The sequence below is a fragment of the Panthera pardus genome, unplaced genomic scaffold (genome assembly GCF_024362965.1).
Source record: "Panthera pardus isolate Hobbes unplaced genomic scaffold, ASM2436296v1 HiC_scaffold_19, whole genome shotgun sequence".
Classification (NCBI taxonomy): domain Eukaryota; kingdom Metazoa; phylum Chordata; class Mammalia; order Carnivora; family Felidae; genus Panthera; species Panthera pardus.
The window spans coordinates 25,166,604-25,183,503 of NW_026526754.1; the positions used below are offsets into that span (position 1 = coordinate 25,166,604).

Below are 16,900 nucleotides of genomic sequence, written 5' to 3' on the forward strand. Positions count from 1 at the left end.
AACACCGGGTCCAGAGAGGCTAAGCAGCTCGCCCGAGGCCACACAGCCACCAAGTAGATGAGCTAGGATTTGAACCTCCAAGCGCGGGCTGTGAGCCACGGTGAGCTCCTCCCTCTCGAGGGCCCGACGGCGGGCGTTTGCGCTTCTGGGCAGAGGGCCCGCGGCACGGGCCTCGGGTCACGGCGGCGCTTGGAGCCCCCAAGAGCTCTGCACGGCCGGTGCCCCGTGGGCTTTTACTCACTTGTGTGCGGCGTGAAGGAGGGGAGCCGAGTGGCCCCCTGGGACGCGGCAGGCGGCGGGGGCGGCATGCTGGGAGGCGTGGAGCGGGGCTGACTCTTCACCTCGGCGGGAGAGTCGGGCATCGCTGCTGTCTTGTCCTTCCCGTCCACTGTGGGGGGGCCACCGGGGCCACGGGGGAGGGGAGAAGAAGAGAGACGCGGTGAAGCAGGCTGAGAGGAGGGGAGGGAGCCGCGCGGGGGTCGGGCCGACGCCGCCGGGGGTCCGGGCGGACCCCCAGGCGATCACCGGGCGGCTCCCGGTCCTGCCCACAGAGCCGGCCCGACTCCAGGGCGCAGATGAGCCCCAGCCGTGTTCTCAGGTGGCCGATATCCCACCCACCTGGGATCAGAGGTCAGGCTCGGGTCAGCCCACTTCAGGGGGGCTGGAGGGTGTGACGGGGAGAATCCTGGGTCAGCCGGAATGGGGCTGGGGTCCTCACTGGGGAGCTGGGGTCTACTGCCCCGCGGCCCGGGGGGTTTTGCGTCACCCGCCCCCCTCCCGCCCCCACCGGGCAGCCGTGTGCATCTCCTGGAGGGCGTCCGTCCCCATTTCTGATGCGGCAGGTCTGGGGAAAAGCCCACGAATCTGCACTTCTAACAAGGTCCCAGGTGGGGGCTGCTGCAGGTGCGTGGGGCCCCTGGAAACCGTGGCTCCCAGAGCCCCATCAGCTCTCAGATGTGAAAAGTCTCGTGTAGAGGGGTCTCCCCAGGAAGGTCTGGGAGGCTGACCCACCCCGTGGGGTGGAAAACCCCTCCGATACCCTCTGCTGGCCTGGGTAGTTCCTGGGCCCGGCTGGCCAAGGGCACGGCCAACGTCAGGCTGTTCTAGGCCTGGCCGCTCAACGTGGGGGCCCCACACCAGTGGGCTGGGTGCCCCCGGACACTGTTGAGATTGCCACGTGCAGCTCTGCTGAGGGTCAGGTGCAGACGCCGCGAAACCGAGGCCCTGCCCCCCCGTCTGGCTTAATTCAGGGCAGCCAGTGCCTGGGCGGGTCAAAAAAGCTCGGAGCGGTGGCTGGGAGTCGGGGTGGCCCCGCCGCTCAAGGCCATCCGGGCCGGCATCCTCTACCTGCTCCCGGGGCACAGCCCACGCTGCCCCAGCCGCTGCCCCGAGATCACCCTGCTGACACCGAGGGGGTCTCGCCCGGGGCCGGGGCTCCGCACCTGCGGGCCGTCTGTGCGTCACTGCGTCTCGTGTCTCCTCTCCCAGGGGCCCCGCGGGACCAGGACCCACAGATGCACGCGCGCGTCCGGGGACAGCCAGCCTCCGGGGACGGAGATCAACAACGCCGACGACGGCACTCACTGCCGTCCCGTGCCCGGCACGGCACGGCCCCGTCCCCACCACCCCCTTCACAGAGCCGAGATGCCCGTGGCCCTCAGCGCCCGTGGGGCCGTGACAGCCCTCTGCCCCGGGGCCCCGGGCCCCGACACTGAGGAGGGCCCCTCCCCGCCGGGCCCCACGGGGCAGGGAGGCAATCGGTCAGCAGCAGCCGCCCCGGCCACGCGCACCTGCTGTCCACTCAGCTGCAGCCGCTGGCCTCCCTCCCGCCGGGCGCCCTGCCCCCTGCGCCCGCTGTCAGGGAGCTGACGGCCGCGCACACATGTGCTGCAGCTGTGGGGGCCCGTCAACGCCGCCTGGCCGCGGGGCCGGCGGCCAGTCCCTGGTGACAACCAAAGAAGGCAAATGCGCCGGCCACCGTGGGCCCCGGGCCACCCCGCGGGGTGCAGACCCGGCCCCCCCCCCCACCGTCTGACATGTCACCCGGGCGGGGCCTGGGGGGGCGGGGTTCAGATGCCAGGCTGGGACACGGGGGACGTGCGGCCTGTTCCCACTCTCCAAAGCCCTTCCACGCCGGGGGCTTCATTTCGGCTTTGCCCACAGGAGAGGGCGGAGGGAACCCACCAGAGCCGCCCGCCTGCCCGCCCGCCCCTCACACGGCACCTGTTTATCACGAGCCGGGCCCTCAGGGGCTACCGTGGGTGCCAGGGGCCAGCACACCGGGTCGCGTGGAGTCTCCCCCCGCCTGTGAGCACCTGGCTCGTGGCCACACTCATCCCACGGACGTGCATCACGGAGGACACACGCGAGCGCCCACGGCTTGCTCTCTGCCCCGGAGCCCGGGGGGCGGGGGGCGGCTGCCGGGGCCCCGATTCACGGGCACAGAGACGTGCGGCGTCTGCCGAGGGCACACGGCGAGCGGGCTCAGTGTCACCACCACGCATCCTTCCAGAAGAGGCCGCAAGTGCGGGGGTGACAAGCACAGGGGCCTCGTGAGTCTCGCGAAGCTGGTTTGAGTCCCGGCTCTACTGCTCCCTGGCTGTGTGACCTGAGGCAAGCCCCTGCACCCCTCTGAGTCTCTCTACTCCTCTACAGGTGGGGTAGCGGTCCGTGCACACGAGCGGTCGATGAAATTCGGCAAGGGGCTGTGGAACAGCTGGTGAGCCAGGAGCCTGGTCTTCCTCTGAGGAAGGGCCCAGAACCGCGGCTTGTGTGACTTCCCACAGCCCTCAGCGGCTCTTCTCGTCTCCACTTTCCGGTGGGGAAGCCAAGGCACAGAGAGGCCAGCTGACCTGCTCAGCTCACACGGCAGAGTAGCGGTCCGGGTATGCCCCGGGCAGCTCATCTACCCGCCTGCAACCCGCGGTCCCTCCCTCTTCTGACTGCCCGTCCACCACCCCACGGGGGCTCTCTTTGTGGCGGCTCCCACCTGGCACGCTGGGGGGCCGGGGACCCGGTGCGGGTCTGGAAGCGCACGAGTCGGCTCACGCCTGGGCGTCCCAGCGAGCGGAGGCGCTGTGGCCCCCACCGCCAGCCTTGCCTCCCCCCCACCCCCCTTGAGAACATTCCCAGACCTCAGCCCGCACGCCACAGGCCCATGGGAGACCCTGCGTCTTTCCCAGACAGCGTATCCAGTCCCCGGCTGAATGTCTCTAATCCGTCCGCAGAGGAAGCAGCTCTCCGAGGCCGGGCGGAGCCGGTGGGAAAGAACATGGAATGTGCCGGAACAAGCCACCCCATCCATCACTGTCCCTGTCCGGCTGTGGTTCCCAGCCCGCCCGGCCTGGCTGAGAACTGGCCACAACCCAGAGCTCCCAGCCCTGGGTTCTAGAACCTTCCTCTGCCTGCCTCAAGTCTGTATTGCTGCCAGAAGTAATAAGCCCCTGCTTTGATCATTTGGGTCTGATTTCTGCTGGTACCTCACCTGACCCTTACAAAGGTCATGAGAAAGTAGGAACGTGGGCAGGTAACCTGCCTCAGGGCCTTTGCACCGGCAGGGACCGGTATTGACAGGTAGGTAACAAAGCCATGGTGATAAAGTCCTGAGTGCACGCTGGGCCTTGACCTGGGCACTTCACACGAATCACCTCAGCTCACCCCACAATAAGCATATGAGGTGGGCAGGTGAGGAAACCCGGTATAGGGAGGGGAAGCTGGCCGCAAACCCAGGCCGCCTGGCCCCAGAAACCAGTCTGTCCGTGGAGTCCTGGGACGTGCCCCCTGTCAGGACCAGGCAGGCCCGCCTTCAGGGCCCTGCCATCCCGGGATGAGGCCGCAGCCCAGGCCCCTCCCCTGGAACTGATGCGCCGGCCGGAGGGGGGGCCACAAAGGTTCCGAGCCCCTCTCGAGTTCCCAGGATGAGAGAGAGGCCAGCCTCACAAGTAGCAGAGCAGAAGCCTTTGCAGGGCTCCGGAAGCTCGGTGCAGGCCCCCTCACCCCCTCTGCAGAGGGCAGAACCCGGGGGTGCGGCAAGGACTCTGGGCACGCTGCCCCCCAGCCTCAGTGTCCACATCTGTACGTAGGGGTGTGGGACGAGTGCTAAGAATGCGCCGCGATCTCGGTGGCTCTGGTGGTGCCGAGGCCAAAGGGAAACCCACGTTTGCAACCGGTGCCTATTTCCCCTTCGGCCACTCAAGCCCCCCTCCAAGGTCGTCCGGTCAAGACCAGCCTCACGGTGTGCTCCACTTCCCGGTGAGGACCCGTCCTCACTGTCCCCGAAAGGTGAGGGCTCCACAGGGCAGGTGAGGGGCAGAGCCGGGGGCCGGACCTGTCCCTGAATTCCCAGCTTCTGCCCCTGGCCCGACAGCAGGCAATATTCTAAAACCCCAGCCAACGTACACCCATACGCCTGCCTTTCTTGGGAACCACAGGGCCAAGATGTGTTCCCCAAAACTGGTACAAAGTGGATGGGGGCAGCTGGGTGGCTCAGTCGGTTGAGCGACCGACTTTGGCTCAGGTCATGATCTCGCAGTTTGTGAGTTCGAGCCCCGCGTCGGGCTCTGTGCTGACTGACAGCGCAGAGCCTGGAGCCTGCTTCAGATTCTGTGTCTCCCTCTCTCTCTGCCCCTCCCCCACTCATGCTCTGTCTCTCTCTGTCTCAGAAATAAACATAAAAAAAAATTAAAAAAAAAAAACAAAAAAACCCAAAAAAACCAAAGTGGCTTCCCTGCCCCTCAGCCAGCACCCCGAGAGCGCCCATGGGCTCCTTCGTGCCTGGCCCGGCCCTTCTCCACCCTCATCTCCCACACCTCCCCTCTCCGAGTCTACTCAAGTGCTCCTGCCTCAGGGCCTTTGCACGGGCTGTTCCCTCTGCCAGGGAGTCTTTCCCCCAGATACCTTCATGGTATCGTGAGCTCACCTCCCCTGCGTCTTTGCCCAAAGGCAACCTTCTCTCTCAGTGAGGCCGAGTGTCTAGAACCGCGCTGGGCACACAGTAGGCGCTCTGTACATACTTGAATTACCGCCAGGAGAATCCAGGGGGGAGCAGTTCGTGACGGCAGCCTCCGCGCCTCACCCGCTCCCTTTCAGCAGGTCTGAGTCCTGGCCCCCTGCGTGTCTGCCCCGCTGGAGGGTCTGGAGCCCAGCCTGCCCCGGGGAGAGCCCGGGGGTGCCTTGAGGGGAGCGCGCAGCACCCCGCGAGGGCTGGGCAGCTCCATGGGAAGAGCAGGGGCCTGTCCCCTGCAGACCCTCCAGCCGCCCCTTTGGGCAGCCCCACCCCGGAGCGGGGTAGCTCTGCCTGTCAGAAGCCCCTGGTCTGTCCGTCCAGGCTGGGCCCGGGCTTCCGGAACCCCGAGTGCGGGTGGTGAGTGCGCCCTCCTCACACGCCTGCCCCTGAGGAGGAGACCCCCATCGCCCACTTTCCAGTGGGGACACTGAGGCCCAGCATCACACAGCAAGAGAGGCGCCCCACAGGGACCCGCAGTGGCTCCCTACTTCCTTCCCTGTGGGGGTCAAGCTGCCGTGTGGCGTTCGGGGCCACACACGATCGCGCCCCAGCTGCCGCGTAGCCACGTCCCCACCGCCCTCAGCACCCGCAGCACTGCGCACCGGAAAGACGAGGGGACGGAAGGCGGGAGGCCAGGCTCCGCCTGTCCCTCCTCTCTCGGACAGCGGCTCCACGTGGGGCCCAAAGCCCCCTTCTAATTACAAGCCCGACTCCACACCCACGGAGGAGACAAGAAGCCACACGTGCTCCCCGGAGGGCGGGACCCACGGGGGGCTCAAGGGTGCGTTCGCACGTGGACCCCAGTGAGGCCAGCAGGTGGGGGACAGCCGCCAGGCACACGGTCTCCCCAGCGGCCCGCAGCCCTGTAAGGGCCAGAGCCGCGCCCCCGGTCTGTGCAGCCGCCCCCCCGAGGGCTCGGCACCTCCAAGGCCTCTGTGCCCACGGGGGGCGTGGGCATCCGCTGTGGCTCACTCGGTCCAGTGGGTTTCCTGGCCACGTGGGAAAGGGGCTCGGCCGGAGAGCTGTGAGAGGCAGGGCTGCAGGGTGGGGTGGGAAGGTCCCTGCAGGGAAGGCCGAGGGGCCCCCTCCGCGGAGACCATCATCCCCTCGGGGGCCGCGGGGCTCTGTGCAGGGCCTGGGCCCAGGAGGCGGCCAGCAGTTCACACAGGATGTGTGGTTCCCCGGGGAGCGGTGCAGACTGGGGCAAGAGATCTCTCGTGGAGGAGGGGGCACTGAGCCCCCAGACCTCTGCCGTCCTGCCCCTCAAGTGCCCCTCCTCCTTCACAGCCACCCCCTTGCAGTGGGGACCTTGCTCTCGGCCCTGGGGGTCTCTCCAAAGCCTCTCTGACTGGTGCGGGAGCAAGGGCTCCTCGGCTATGGGCGTGTGTGGGATAAACAGGAAAAATGAGGCGTGAATTCCTAGGAAGACACACATTTCAGAAGGGTCCGACCGGCGACAGATGGGAGCCACCAGGCTGAGGAAGAGACGAAGGGGCTTGGGGGGGGGGTGCTGCCTGCCTTCAGGGCGAACCCAGGACACTGGGTGACCCTCCATGCCCAGACGGGTGGGCTTGACCAGGAGGCTCCTGGGCCAAGGTCAGAGGGAAGGCTTGTCTTTGATCCCCAGAAAAGCCGCTCAGGATTTTTGGGGTCGGGGGGGGTGCAGCCCTGATGAGTCCCAGGTGCTTCCCACATCTGCTTTCTCTTACAGCCTCTGCGGCCGGAGGAACAAGAAATAATATGAAAATACAGGGATTGGTATTTTCCCCTCTGCTGGTCGCAGCGGGCTTTCTGTGGCTTGGAGCCACGGCCGTCCAGAGCCTCCACGTGGCCCTGGGGGTCGTTCCTCTGGCTGTGAGCTCTGCGGACGCTGCCCTGCCCACGGCACGGTGCTGGGCCACCCCGGCCTGCCCGGCCTCAGGGACCCCGTGACCCCCTGGGCCTGTGTGGCCAGTGGCAGAGGTCACAGGTCACCACGGCAACAAAGCCGGGCTGGGACTCAGGAGAGCGGGGCTCCCATCCTGCTCTGCGAACAACTGTGAACTCAGGAAAACGGCACATCTCTGAGCCTCGGTTTACCCACTGGTACGTGGGGCCCGTAATTCCCGCTTCTGCGGTGGGGGTGGTTTTGGGCCAGAGCCCAGAGGGGCTTCGCAAACCAGGGTTCTGGTTGGCTTCCTCTGTCCCGTCTCTGTCCCCTGGCTGGACCGTCAGTGGCCTTTCTACTCTGGGCCTTGGTTTTCACCCCTGACAAGGAGGGCGGGGAGACCCCACCCCCAGGAGTCACAGAAGGGTGACCCACGGACAGAGTCCAGCACTCACGGACATGGCGTCTTGCTAAAGGTGCGCACGCGTGGGGGGCCCTGCTGCGGGGTCCCGGGAGGAAGGGCTGGCCCCCACGTGCCGCACACCCCCACAACTTTGATTTTAAACTCGCTCCCTTTTGCCGGGAGCTGTTCGTGTTCCGGGCGCCGAAAACCTTCTGTTCCTCAACTCCTCCTGGGAACGCCATGAGGTGTTAGAGCCCCCAGGTACAGTGGGGAAACCGAGGCACAGAGTGGCGCTGTCACTTGCCCCGGGGTCACACAGCCACCACACGGCAGATCCCACGTGCGTCCGGCTCTGAGGCTGATGTCCCGAGCTGGTGCACGCAGAGCTCGTCCCTCCCCGTGAACGTGCGCACAGGGGTGACAGCGAGCCTGTGTCCAAGGGGGAGGGGTCCACAGGGAAGGCCCCTCGCAGCCACAGAGGGGACCCTGGGCGGTGTCCGGGCCGCCGTAAGCAGGCGTCACGACATCCCATCGGCAGTGGAGGGAGCCGGTCGGCCTGGGTGGGAGGGTCCGTCTGTCACTGAGAGACACAAAACTGGACCAGATGCTACCCCACCTGAACGGCCTGCAGCCCCAGCCCAGGGGCCCCTCCAGGCCGGGCCCTCTCGCCGCTTCTGACCTGGGTACGTGGCCCCAGGCTCAGAGACCTCATGCCAGACACATGTGGCCTGTCTCCTCCCAGCATCTCTGGAAAAGCACGGCACGTTTACTCTCTACAGACCGACCTGGGCCCATCAGGAACCGGGAAGACGGGGCGGGACCGTCCAGTTCGTGTCCCAGGGCCCGATGGGGGGCAGGCAGACAGGACCCCGCCACGCCTCCCGCACTCTGGCCGCCCTCCCCCGCCACCTGCCTGTCCAGCACCCCTGTCCTGCTGCAGGCCTTTGCACCTGCTGGAGGGCTCCCCAGACCTTCACAAGGCTGTCTCCTCGTCAGTCGGCTCTGGCTCACATGTCCCTCCTCGGAGGAGAAGCCTTGCCCGGCCCCCAAGCCAGAACCGCCCCACCCTGCCCGTCCTGCCGCCTCACCCGACTTTATTCTCTTGGGGCCTCTTGTCTGCACCTGCGATCATCCCATGTCGGTTGTCGTGTCCGCTGCCCGTCTCCCCGCTGACCGCTAACCCCCAGACGGAGCCCAGACGGTGCCAGGCAGGCGGCCGGTCTGCGGCACACCCTCGACGGTCTGTGGACCGGCCCCGAGAGAGAACCGGCGCCCCCGCCCGCCCGCCCTCGCGCTGCCCTGGGCCCCACCCTCCTCACATTTGACAGCTCGGCTCCCTGCGGCGGGCAGAGCCTGGGCAGGCCTCGGCTGGGGGCGGCTCCGAGGCTGTACTTGGAGGCAGCACGGCAGTACCCCGCAAAGTGCCGAGGACCGGGGGCCGTTTGGAGCCTGCCCCGCAGCAGTAAGCTTAAGACCCCCCCCCCCCACCTGTGGGGTGGACGCATCACAAAAGGCCTCAGTCCTTCACCCTCCCTGACCCACGCCCCTTGCTGTGTGACTGCCACTCTTCCAAGTACTCGACACGGCCGGGAGGCCCCTGCTCTGCGTCCGGGCTGGCCCCGGGCCTGGCTCCAGACGTGGCGGAAGTGAGAAGCGACGTCAGCCGACTCTGAGTCGGGACACGGGGGCGTTTGCTGCGCTCGCTCTCTTGTTCAGTCAGCCTGCCAGAGGACGGGACTCTCGTGGGGCAGAGCTGGCCCGGCTGAGTCCCCGGTCACGCGAGGGCCCACCCGCAGTCTGCTGACCACAGACCCGAAAGCAAGCCCGGTGGGACCAAGAGTGCCCAGGGGACCTGCCTAACCTGCCCGCCCCAATAACTAGGAGCCAGACCACAGTGGTTGTTTCAGCAGCTAAGTTTTGTGGTGGTTTGTTACACAGTAGAACCTGACTGATACACTGTGGTATTGAGAACCATTTGGGAGCCGGAAGGGACTTCGGGGGCCAGGGTCCCATCACAGCGCACGAGGGGAAGTTGACCCAGAGACTCCCGCCTCTCTGCTTCTCATTCCTCTTGCGGTGGCGTCTCAGCGTGGACGGCCACGTTCCCCTTAGGGAATGCGTTCTAGGGAAACCCTCGGGGACGCAGGCAGAGAGTTATCTCTGAGGATGTTGATCACTGCGTTGTTTAGGAGCGTGACAAGAGGGGACAAACGAGGTGGCCCCAGCAGAGGGCCGTGAAGGAACTTCTCTGGTCGGTGCAGCATTACAGGACCTCAAACATCCCGCCGTGGGTGCCCTGGCTTTGGAAATTGCTCTTCAGTATCGACCAGCCCGAACCACCACACCACAGAACCCGCACAAGCACGGGCACGGCGGCTTCGGCGGCAAGCGCCCTCCAGCCACTTGGCCAAGACGCCCAGGCTGGAAGCCATCCAAATGCTCATCAGGTTCGGGGGCAAATGGGCCGTGGGAGGCCCGTCGGGGGAAGAGCGCGAGCGGGGAGAGCAGACGCACGCGGCAGCCCGTGAGACCGCCTCTCACCCACGTGCGACCGCGTGAACGACGCCAGGCCCCAGACAGATCGCGCCGGGCAGCTCCACTCACGTCACGTGGCGACAGCCCCGTCGTGGGAGTCGGGAGCCGGTCCCGATGCCGCGGCGACCGGGGCAGGTGACGCTGGCGACCAGGCACACCCGGAGGGCGCGAGCCGCCGGCTCCCGTGTGGGGGACGGAAGCCTCGCGGGCGAGCGGAAAGGACGCCACGGAATACCGTCGAATCGCGAGGGAAGGCGACCCGCGCGTCCAAACCAGGAGGGGAGAAGCGCACGACGTTCCGCCTCGTGAACAAGTGCACGCGCGGAGGAGGCACGAGGAGGCGGCCGTGGCTCCCGGGGGGACAGCGGTTCAGAGTCTGGGTCGGGGCCGGGCCGCCGACGCCCCCGAACAAGCGGGGAGGGCACGGCCTCCTGGGCACGCGTCCCCGCCTTCTGCGGCCTCCTGGCGCCGAGCGAGCGCGAGGTTGGAGGGCAGGGGGGCGCCGAGGGCTCCGAGCTGCCGTGCTCCCCAGAGGGGGCCGCAAACGCGACCCAGATGCCGGCCCGCGGGCCCTGCGGCTGGCGCGTGAAGGGAGCGCATTCCTCGCCCAGCTGCCGGGGCTGCGCGGCCAAGAGCGAGCGGCTCCCTCAGAGCCGCGGGGGAGGCGCCCTGCCATCTGGCCGCCTGCTGGGGGGAGGGGCAGCGGGAGGAAGGGGTGCCCCCCCTGCCCGGCACTGGTCCGGGAGCTCCGGGAGCCCCCTCCCAGGCCTCCCGCGCACGTCGGCCACCGAGGGGACGGGGCCCATCTGCACACGGGCACACTCACCTGAGTGTGACTGGGCTGGGACAACGGGTGTGCTGTCACGACTGGCCGGGTGGATGAGTAGAGAGAGAGAGGAGGGAGTATCAGGTGGACGGGCAGGTGGACGGACGGACAAGGGAACGCACGAGGGGACAGGTGGACGGGTGCAAAGGCGGGCGGACAGACAGATCTGTGCAGTAGTGGGACAAGCCCAGTCCTGGGGTTGGGCGGGTGGAGTTTAGCTCCGGGCCTCTCGTCTCGAGTGGCCCTTCCAAGGCCCTTCGCTCTTCCGAGCCTCGACTTCCTCGTCTGCACACTGGGGGGGATGCTGTTCTGACGATCAAGCAAGCGCCCGTTACGTGAGCACCCCACGAGGACTTCTTGACTCACACACCTGGCTAGGACAGAACGGGGAGAGGGCCAGGGACCCCAGGAGGGCCCTCCCCTGGGTGGGGGAGAGTCAGCGAGGCCTCCCGGGTGAAGGACACGTACACTGAGATCTGAACAGCAGGGTCCAGCCGCTGGTTGTCCCCCGGGAGGGGCTGAGACAGAGCGCCGGGCGGGGGGGGGGGGGCGGCACAGGCAGACTCTGTGGGGTCCCTGCGTGCCCGTTTCCTATGGGAGGGGTGAGACACCAAGAAAGGATGTCAACCCCCCCTGGAGTTTTTTAAAGGCGACCGAATATATATTCAGAGAATCTCTAAAAGGAAACGGAAACTGCCCTTGGGGAGAAGGGGGGCAAGATTTCCTTGTCTCTTTCTTCCGGACTAGCCACCGCCCCTTTAAACCTTGCCCTTGATTTGTTTTTAAACTGCCCGCTAGCCACCAGCACTGCCCCTCCGGCCACAAAAGGGATAACGGAGTGACAGGTAGTTAGGAGCCGTCACCCAAGTGAATAAACAGATCTCGGTCCCAGATCACTTAGCTAGGAAAAGGACTTGAAGACCAGGGAGGTCCTCCGCCCTGGGGTGTAAGTTAGCCAGGCTGCCCTCTGACGGGGCCGATCGAGTGGGGAGGGGCACAGACGGCCGCGGGCACACCCTGGGCTGGGGTGTTCAGTGTCAGGGAAGCTTCCAGGAGCGGCGATGAGCGGCTGGAGCCTGGCGGCCGTGGGGTTCGCACACCCGGAGAAAGGAGGCACGCACGGTGACCGAAGTCACCACGCACCACACCGCACGGGCATCCACGGCGGGCAGCGGCGGGGGGCGCGACAGAAGGTCCAGCCAGTCTGTGGAGGGTCTGGAAAACCCGGCCAAGCGCTTAGGATTCTCCTCTGCTGGCAATGGGGCGCCACGGAAGGCTTAACTCATCCCCAAAGTGTTTTCATTGTTTAAGAAATGTGCAAATTGGCTGCGTATCACCTTGATATCTCCAGAGGAAAGCTTCCAGAATTTAAAATAACAGCGCCGCCCGAATGAATGCTAAATGACAATTAGACCCTGGCGCTGTGTCCTGCACGGGTGTCCAACCGAGGGCCCTTCCCCGAGTGCCAGGCGATTCTGCCGCCAGCCCCCAGCCACAGAACGGCCACCCTCGTGTGTGCGTGACCCGTGTGGACCTGTTCACCTGTCACGTGCACGCAAGAGACACGAATGCAGACGAGAGTGTGGCACCCAGGACGCGGCGACCTCTCTGAGCCTCACGGTCTCCCCCGAGGGGTGCAGACACAGCCCCTGGTGACAGCCCCTGAGGGACCCCGGGAGACACCGTGCAAACAGACCCTCAAACAGGAGCGGGGGCAGGGAGGCGCTGGAGACACCCGCCCAGGGGGAGGCCGGGGCACGAGGAGGCAGCTGGGCTCACTGTCCCCAGGCTGGCGCTGATGTTCCCTCTCTACTGTGACGAGGAGGAACCGTCAGCAGGTGCGCCTGAGCTGTGGCGAGAGTCGGCCCCTCACAGCCGTCATGCCCGATGCAGGGAGCCTCTATGGGCCCGGGACCCGGGAAGGGCCAGACCCGTGGCTCCCGGCCCCTCCCAGGGGCACACGCATCCCCGGAGTCTCCCGCCGCGGACATCCCAGGGCGGTCCTCCTGCCTCTGCCTCCGTGGGGTTTGGGTTGCTGGCAGATTCAGGCCTCCTCTGGCAGAGCACTTGGTAAAGGCAGGAGGCCAGCCCGACACGTCACCGCTCACAGCTCACAGCACCCGGGAGGCCCTCACTTCCCAGATGTTCGGAGAGGTTCAGGTCCTGGCCCCAGGTCACACAGCATTGAAGAAGGGCCTGTGGTCCCCGCTCACCTCCTCAGACATCCACGGCTGTGGTTCATTTTATGATTTAACCGCCGCAACGCAGGAGGGGCCTGGAGGCTGGGTGGTCTCGCAGCACCTCCAGGAGGGAGGGAACTGAGCCCGCCTCATGGTGGCTACTGACCACATTCTGCGGGGCCCTCTCCCTGGTGGATTCTGGAACATTCCGTCTTCGTGCCCCAGGAGCCATCAAAATGTCCCGGAAACTCTAGCCGTACGTCACCCAGAAGGCACAGCCCAGACTCTGCCAGGGCAGGTGCTGCCATGAGCCTCAAGGGGATCGCTCTCCCCAGCTTTCAGTGCCAAGAATTTCTGCGCGTTCGCTGCGCATCCCCGGCCGAGGTCTGGTCACAGGCCCTGGTCACAGGCCCTGCTACTTACCCTACTTCCAGAGAAGTCGGCAACGTGCCCGCGGTGACGGGCCGCCACGGGCAGGGAGGAGAACCCCGCTCCGGCAATGCTCCACCGGCAAAGACACGGGGACGGGGGAACGGGGTCCCCAGCCCTCCGCCCGCCACCCCAAGTGGCCTCTGTGGACGATTCTTGTGGATGCTTCCGGATGTTTCCGTGCGGATACACCCTGTGCGTGCTCACCCTTTAAGAAAAGGCAAACTCCGGCAAGACTCCGCCCGGGGCCTTTCTCCGCTGGGCTCGTGCGCGTCCGAGGACGCGGGGTCTCCTTGCCCGGTGCCCGGACGCGGGCGTGATTAGCTCTTCCTTGGAGAGTTAACGGGATCAGAGCGAAACCAGCACCGCCACCAGGCATACAGTAAGTGCCAACTTGGGGCCAGCCTACACCTGGGAACTTCCGGAACGCTCGTTGCCTCTGCGGGGCTCCTGGGCTCTCCCTGGACACTGGCTCACCCGGCCTGCCTGCAGCCCCGGGGGGACGAGGACAGGGCAGGACGGGGCAGGTCGGGCCGGGGCCGCTGTTCGCTGGCGCACGCGGGTCCTTCATCGCCGAGAGCTCCTGTGACTGCCGCGGAAGGTTCTAGGGCCATGAATCAGGGGCACCATGAGCAAGGCGGCCGCGTGACGAGGAACCTAAATTGTACTTTCGCTCCATTCGACTCCACGTGGTGCAGTGTCCGTGCAAGACGCACGGCCCCAGCACGTACCCCCCCCCCCCCAGGCGCCAGACTTCAGGTGGAAAGGGTGCTCCTCCCCTCCCGCCAGAGGGGCGCCCACCTGCCTGCTCGCCTTCTGCCCAAACAGGGTCCCCTGCTCCCCAGAGCCATCTAGGGAGGCGCCACCGAGAGCCGGTGTCCCCACGACCTGGGAACAACACCTCCTTTCTCTGAATTGAAAGAAAACAGCGTCCTCTGGAAGCAGACCTTTTAAACAGATGTTTCCTCTCGGCCCCCCCTCCCCCCCAGGCCTCCCTCGAGGTGGGGCCTGCTCGCTCTCACACCCAGGCACCGGGGAGACCGACGGATTTCAGTTCTTTTTAGGAAAGGGGAGGAAAATATTTTTAAAAATGTGTTTTACAAGCCTGGCTTTGCCATTGTTTATGTAAACAGGTAAATTGTTTCCTGCCTCAATTAAAAACATCTGCCACATAAATGAATACCAATTAACTCATCCTGTTTTTAATTACTCTGTTAATTACACGCAGGCAGCAGAAAGGACGGCTGGGAGTAGGAAAGCGAGTGCGGTCCCTCCCCCAGCTTGGCAAGGATCTGGAATGTGTCTGGCTCCTGGTGGAGGAGGGTGGCAGGGAGGTGGTGGCAAAGCGCCAGCCGGGATTCCCCCGATCTGGGGCTGTCGCGCGGGCACCTCTTCCCGGGGCCCCTGGCTCCCCGCGAGGAAGGCGGAGGCCCTCCTGTCCCTCAGGCACTGAAGGTGGAGGACGGGCCTTCAGGGCGCCCTTTTGCCGGGGGAGCGGGGCCTGGATCTCGCCCAGGACGGCCCGTCTGCAGGGGATCGGGGACCCCCTAAGAGCGGGTGCCGCTGGCAAATAATAGCGGGGGCGGCGGCTGCTTACGGACACCTTGCCGAATGCCTGCCTTGCCCGAGCCTGGAGCCCTCAGGGCCGCCTCCGGGGAGCACCCCCGCCCCTGCCAGCATTTCCTACCAGCCTGACCCTCCTCCTCAGCCTCCACGGTGGGCCGTAACCCCCCGGCCCGGCCCGCCCGCCTCACCGTCCGGCCCAGGGCACGCGGAGGCTCGTGGGAGGCGGGCACAGCCCATCCAAGGTCCCGTGGCCCGCGCCTGCCGGAGCAGGGTTTACACCAGGACTGCAGTTCCAGGGCCTGTGGCGAGTAGCGTGGTCTACACCACAGCGGCCACGCTCGGGCTCTCTGCTTCCTGGGGCACCTCAGGGTCCTCGCTCTACCCGCAACGGCACGTCCCGCCTCCCACGGATGCGAGCGGCTGTCGGACCCGTTCCCATCTCTTCCCCAGGTTTGCCGGTTTACAGATGCTGAGATGGCCAGGTCCTGTCCGGGCTGAGGGGCCGACAGCTCTGCACCCACGTGCCAAGTCCAGGCAAGAAGTGGGCACAGGGCCGCTCGTGAGAAGGAGGTATGCTGTTGGCTCAGGCGGACCCAAAGGGAAGGGAGGGCCGCGGTCCATCGGCCACGTCTGCCCTGGGCATCAGCGTGGCTCGAGCGGGTATGCTGTCCGTGTATTGGCACATGAGGGTCCAGCCCACCCCTCACTCCACCAGTGAGAAACCCGATGTCCCCAGTGTTCTAGAACATTCTGCCTATCCTACTATGCGTGGGTGTCTGTTTAGGGGGCTGCCTGCGCCGCGGGGATGTCTCAGAGCGGTGAGTCGGCGATACACAAGAGGCCAGAGTCTACCCCATGCCATCCCTGGGGGCAGATGCCTTCCAAAGCTGGGTCCCGGTGCAGCCCTCAGGACCGGTGACCGGCCCCTGCTGGAATCCAGTCCCAGCCTCGGAGGGAGGACAGGCAAACAGCCGATGCTACGTGGCTGACAAGACATTAACTGGTCCAATCCTTCCAACAGCCTGTTAGGTCTTTCTGTCATTTAATAATCATAGTGAAAACCTAAAATGTGTCACTCCTCCCATCGTGTAGATGGGACAGCAGAGGCACAGAGAGGTTCAGTAACCGCCCAAAACACACAGCTAAGCAGGCCAGAGTGGGGGTTACGACCCAGTCCGTGCAGCTCCACACAGGCCCCTGCCTGAGCTCACACAGCTGCCCGGGCCCAGCCTGGTCCTACCGATACCCCAAGCCTCCCCGGTTTGGCAAGCAGGGAGGGGAACCCTCGCAGGGTGCCCCAGTCAAGCAGAAGCTGGGGAGGGGTTGGGTACAACCCTCGGGTCTGAGGTCCGCCGTGTGCCCACCTCCCGGCCATGGGCCGTGGGCATGGCCCTCTGCCGGGCATGGCCCCAACATTTCCCCTCGGAGATGGAGGGGCGCTCGCCTCTGCTTCGAAGCGTGGGCGTGCGGACTCCGCCCTTCCACAGGTCTCTCTGCCGACGGCTCCCTGCCTGCCTCCTCTTCCAGGCAGGTCACCAGGCTGACCCGTGTGTTGGCTGGCGGTCTCCTGAGCCACTGGGGGCCAAGGCCCCATTTCTCAGGACCCACCCTGCACACTGTCCGGGAGACCTGCACACCCAGACCTTGCCCTGGGGTGGAGGTCTCCAGACCTTCTGGAACGTACATTTCCTTTCCACACCCAGCAGCCATCATGAGGTCTGGGCTGTTTCCCTGGGGCCTTCTAACTGATTTGAGCAATAAATTGCATCTAATAGCAGTGAAGTCATTTGGGGGCAGGGACTCCCCACAGCACGTGGGGCAGCACTGGGCCCACGGAAGCAGCAGAGGGTCCTGACACGGGGAGGCCGGCTTGCCAACCCTGAGCCTGTCTCCGCCCCCATTGGCTCTCCCAGGGGCAACGGGAAGCAGAATGTCCCCAAGGCCTGTCCTTCCAGGCTGGGAGACCCCTGGCCAGCCGCCCTGGGTGGTCCGGACGCGGGGGCCTTGCCCACTTGGGGGGAGGAGCCCCACGTCCACCGGGGGGGTGCGGACCGAGGGGTGCAGAGTGCAGGAGGGGCTGCCCCATCCG

The 16,900-nt window shown here is 65.9% G+C and overlaps 1 protein-coding gene across 9 annotated transcripts in view; it reads right to left on the reverse strand.

Moving 5' to 3' along the window:
• Positions 1 to 16,900, reverse strand: part of CBFA2T3 (CBFA2/RUNX1 partner transcriptional co-repressor 3) — an 82,123-nt gene that overhangs the window by 21,696 nt on the left and 43,527 nt on the right. For 6 of the 9 annotated variants that reach the window (XM_053906769.1, XM_053906767.1, XM_053906768.1 and 3 more), the window contains one exon: positions 242 to 388. The exons of 1 other annotated variant lie outside the window; for it this stretch is intronic. In XM_053906769.1, coding sequence (XP_053762744.1) covers positions 242 to 362 — 121 coding nt within the window. In that variant the 5' untranslated portion in view covers positions 363 to 388. Of the gene's footprint in view, positions 1 to 241; positions 389 to 1,397; positions 1,419 to 1,442; positions 1,520 to 16,900 lie in introns of those variants that run through there. 2 more of the 9 variants (XM_053906764.1, XM_053906763.1) reach the window with 2 other exon arrangements.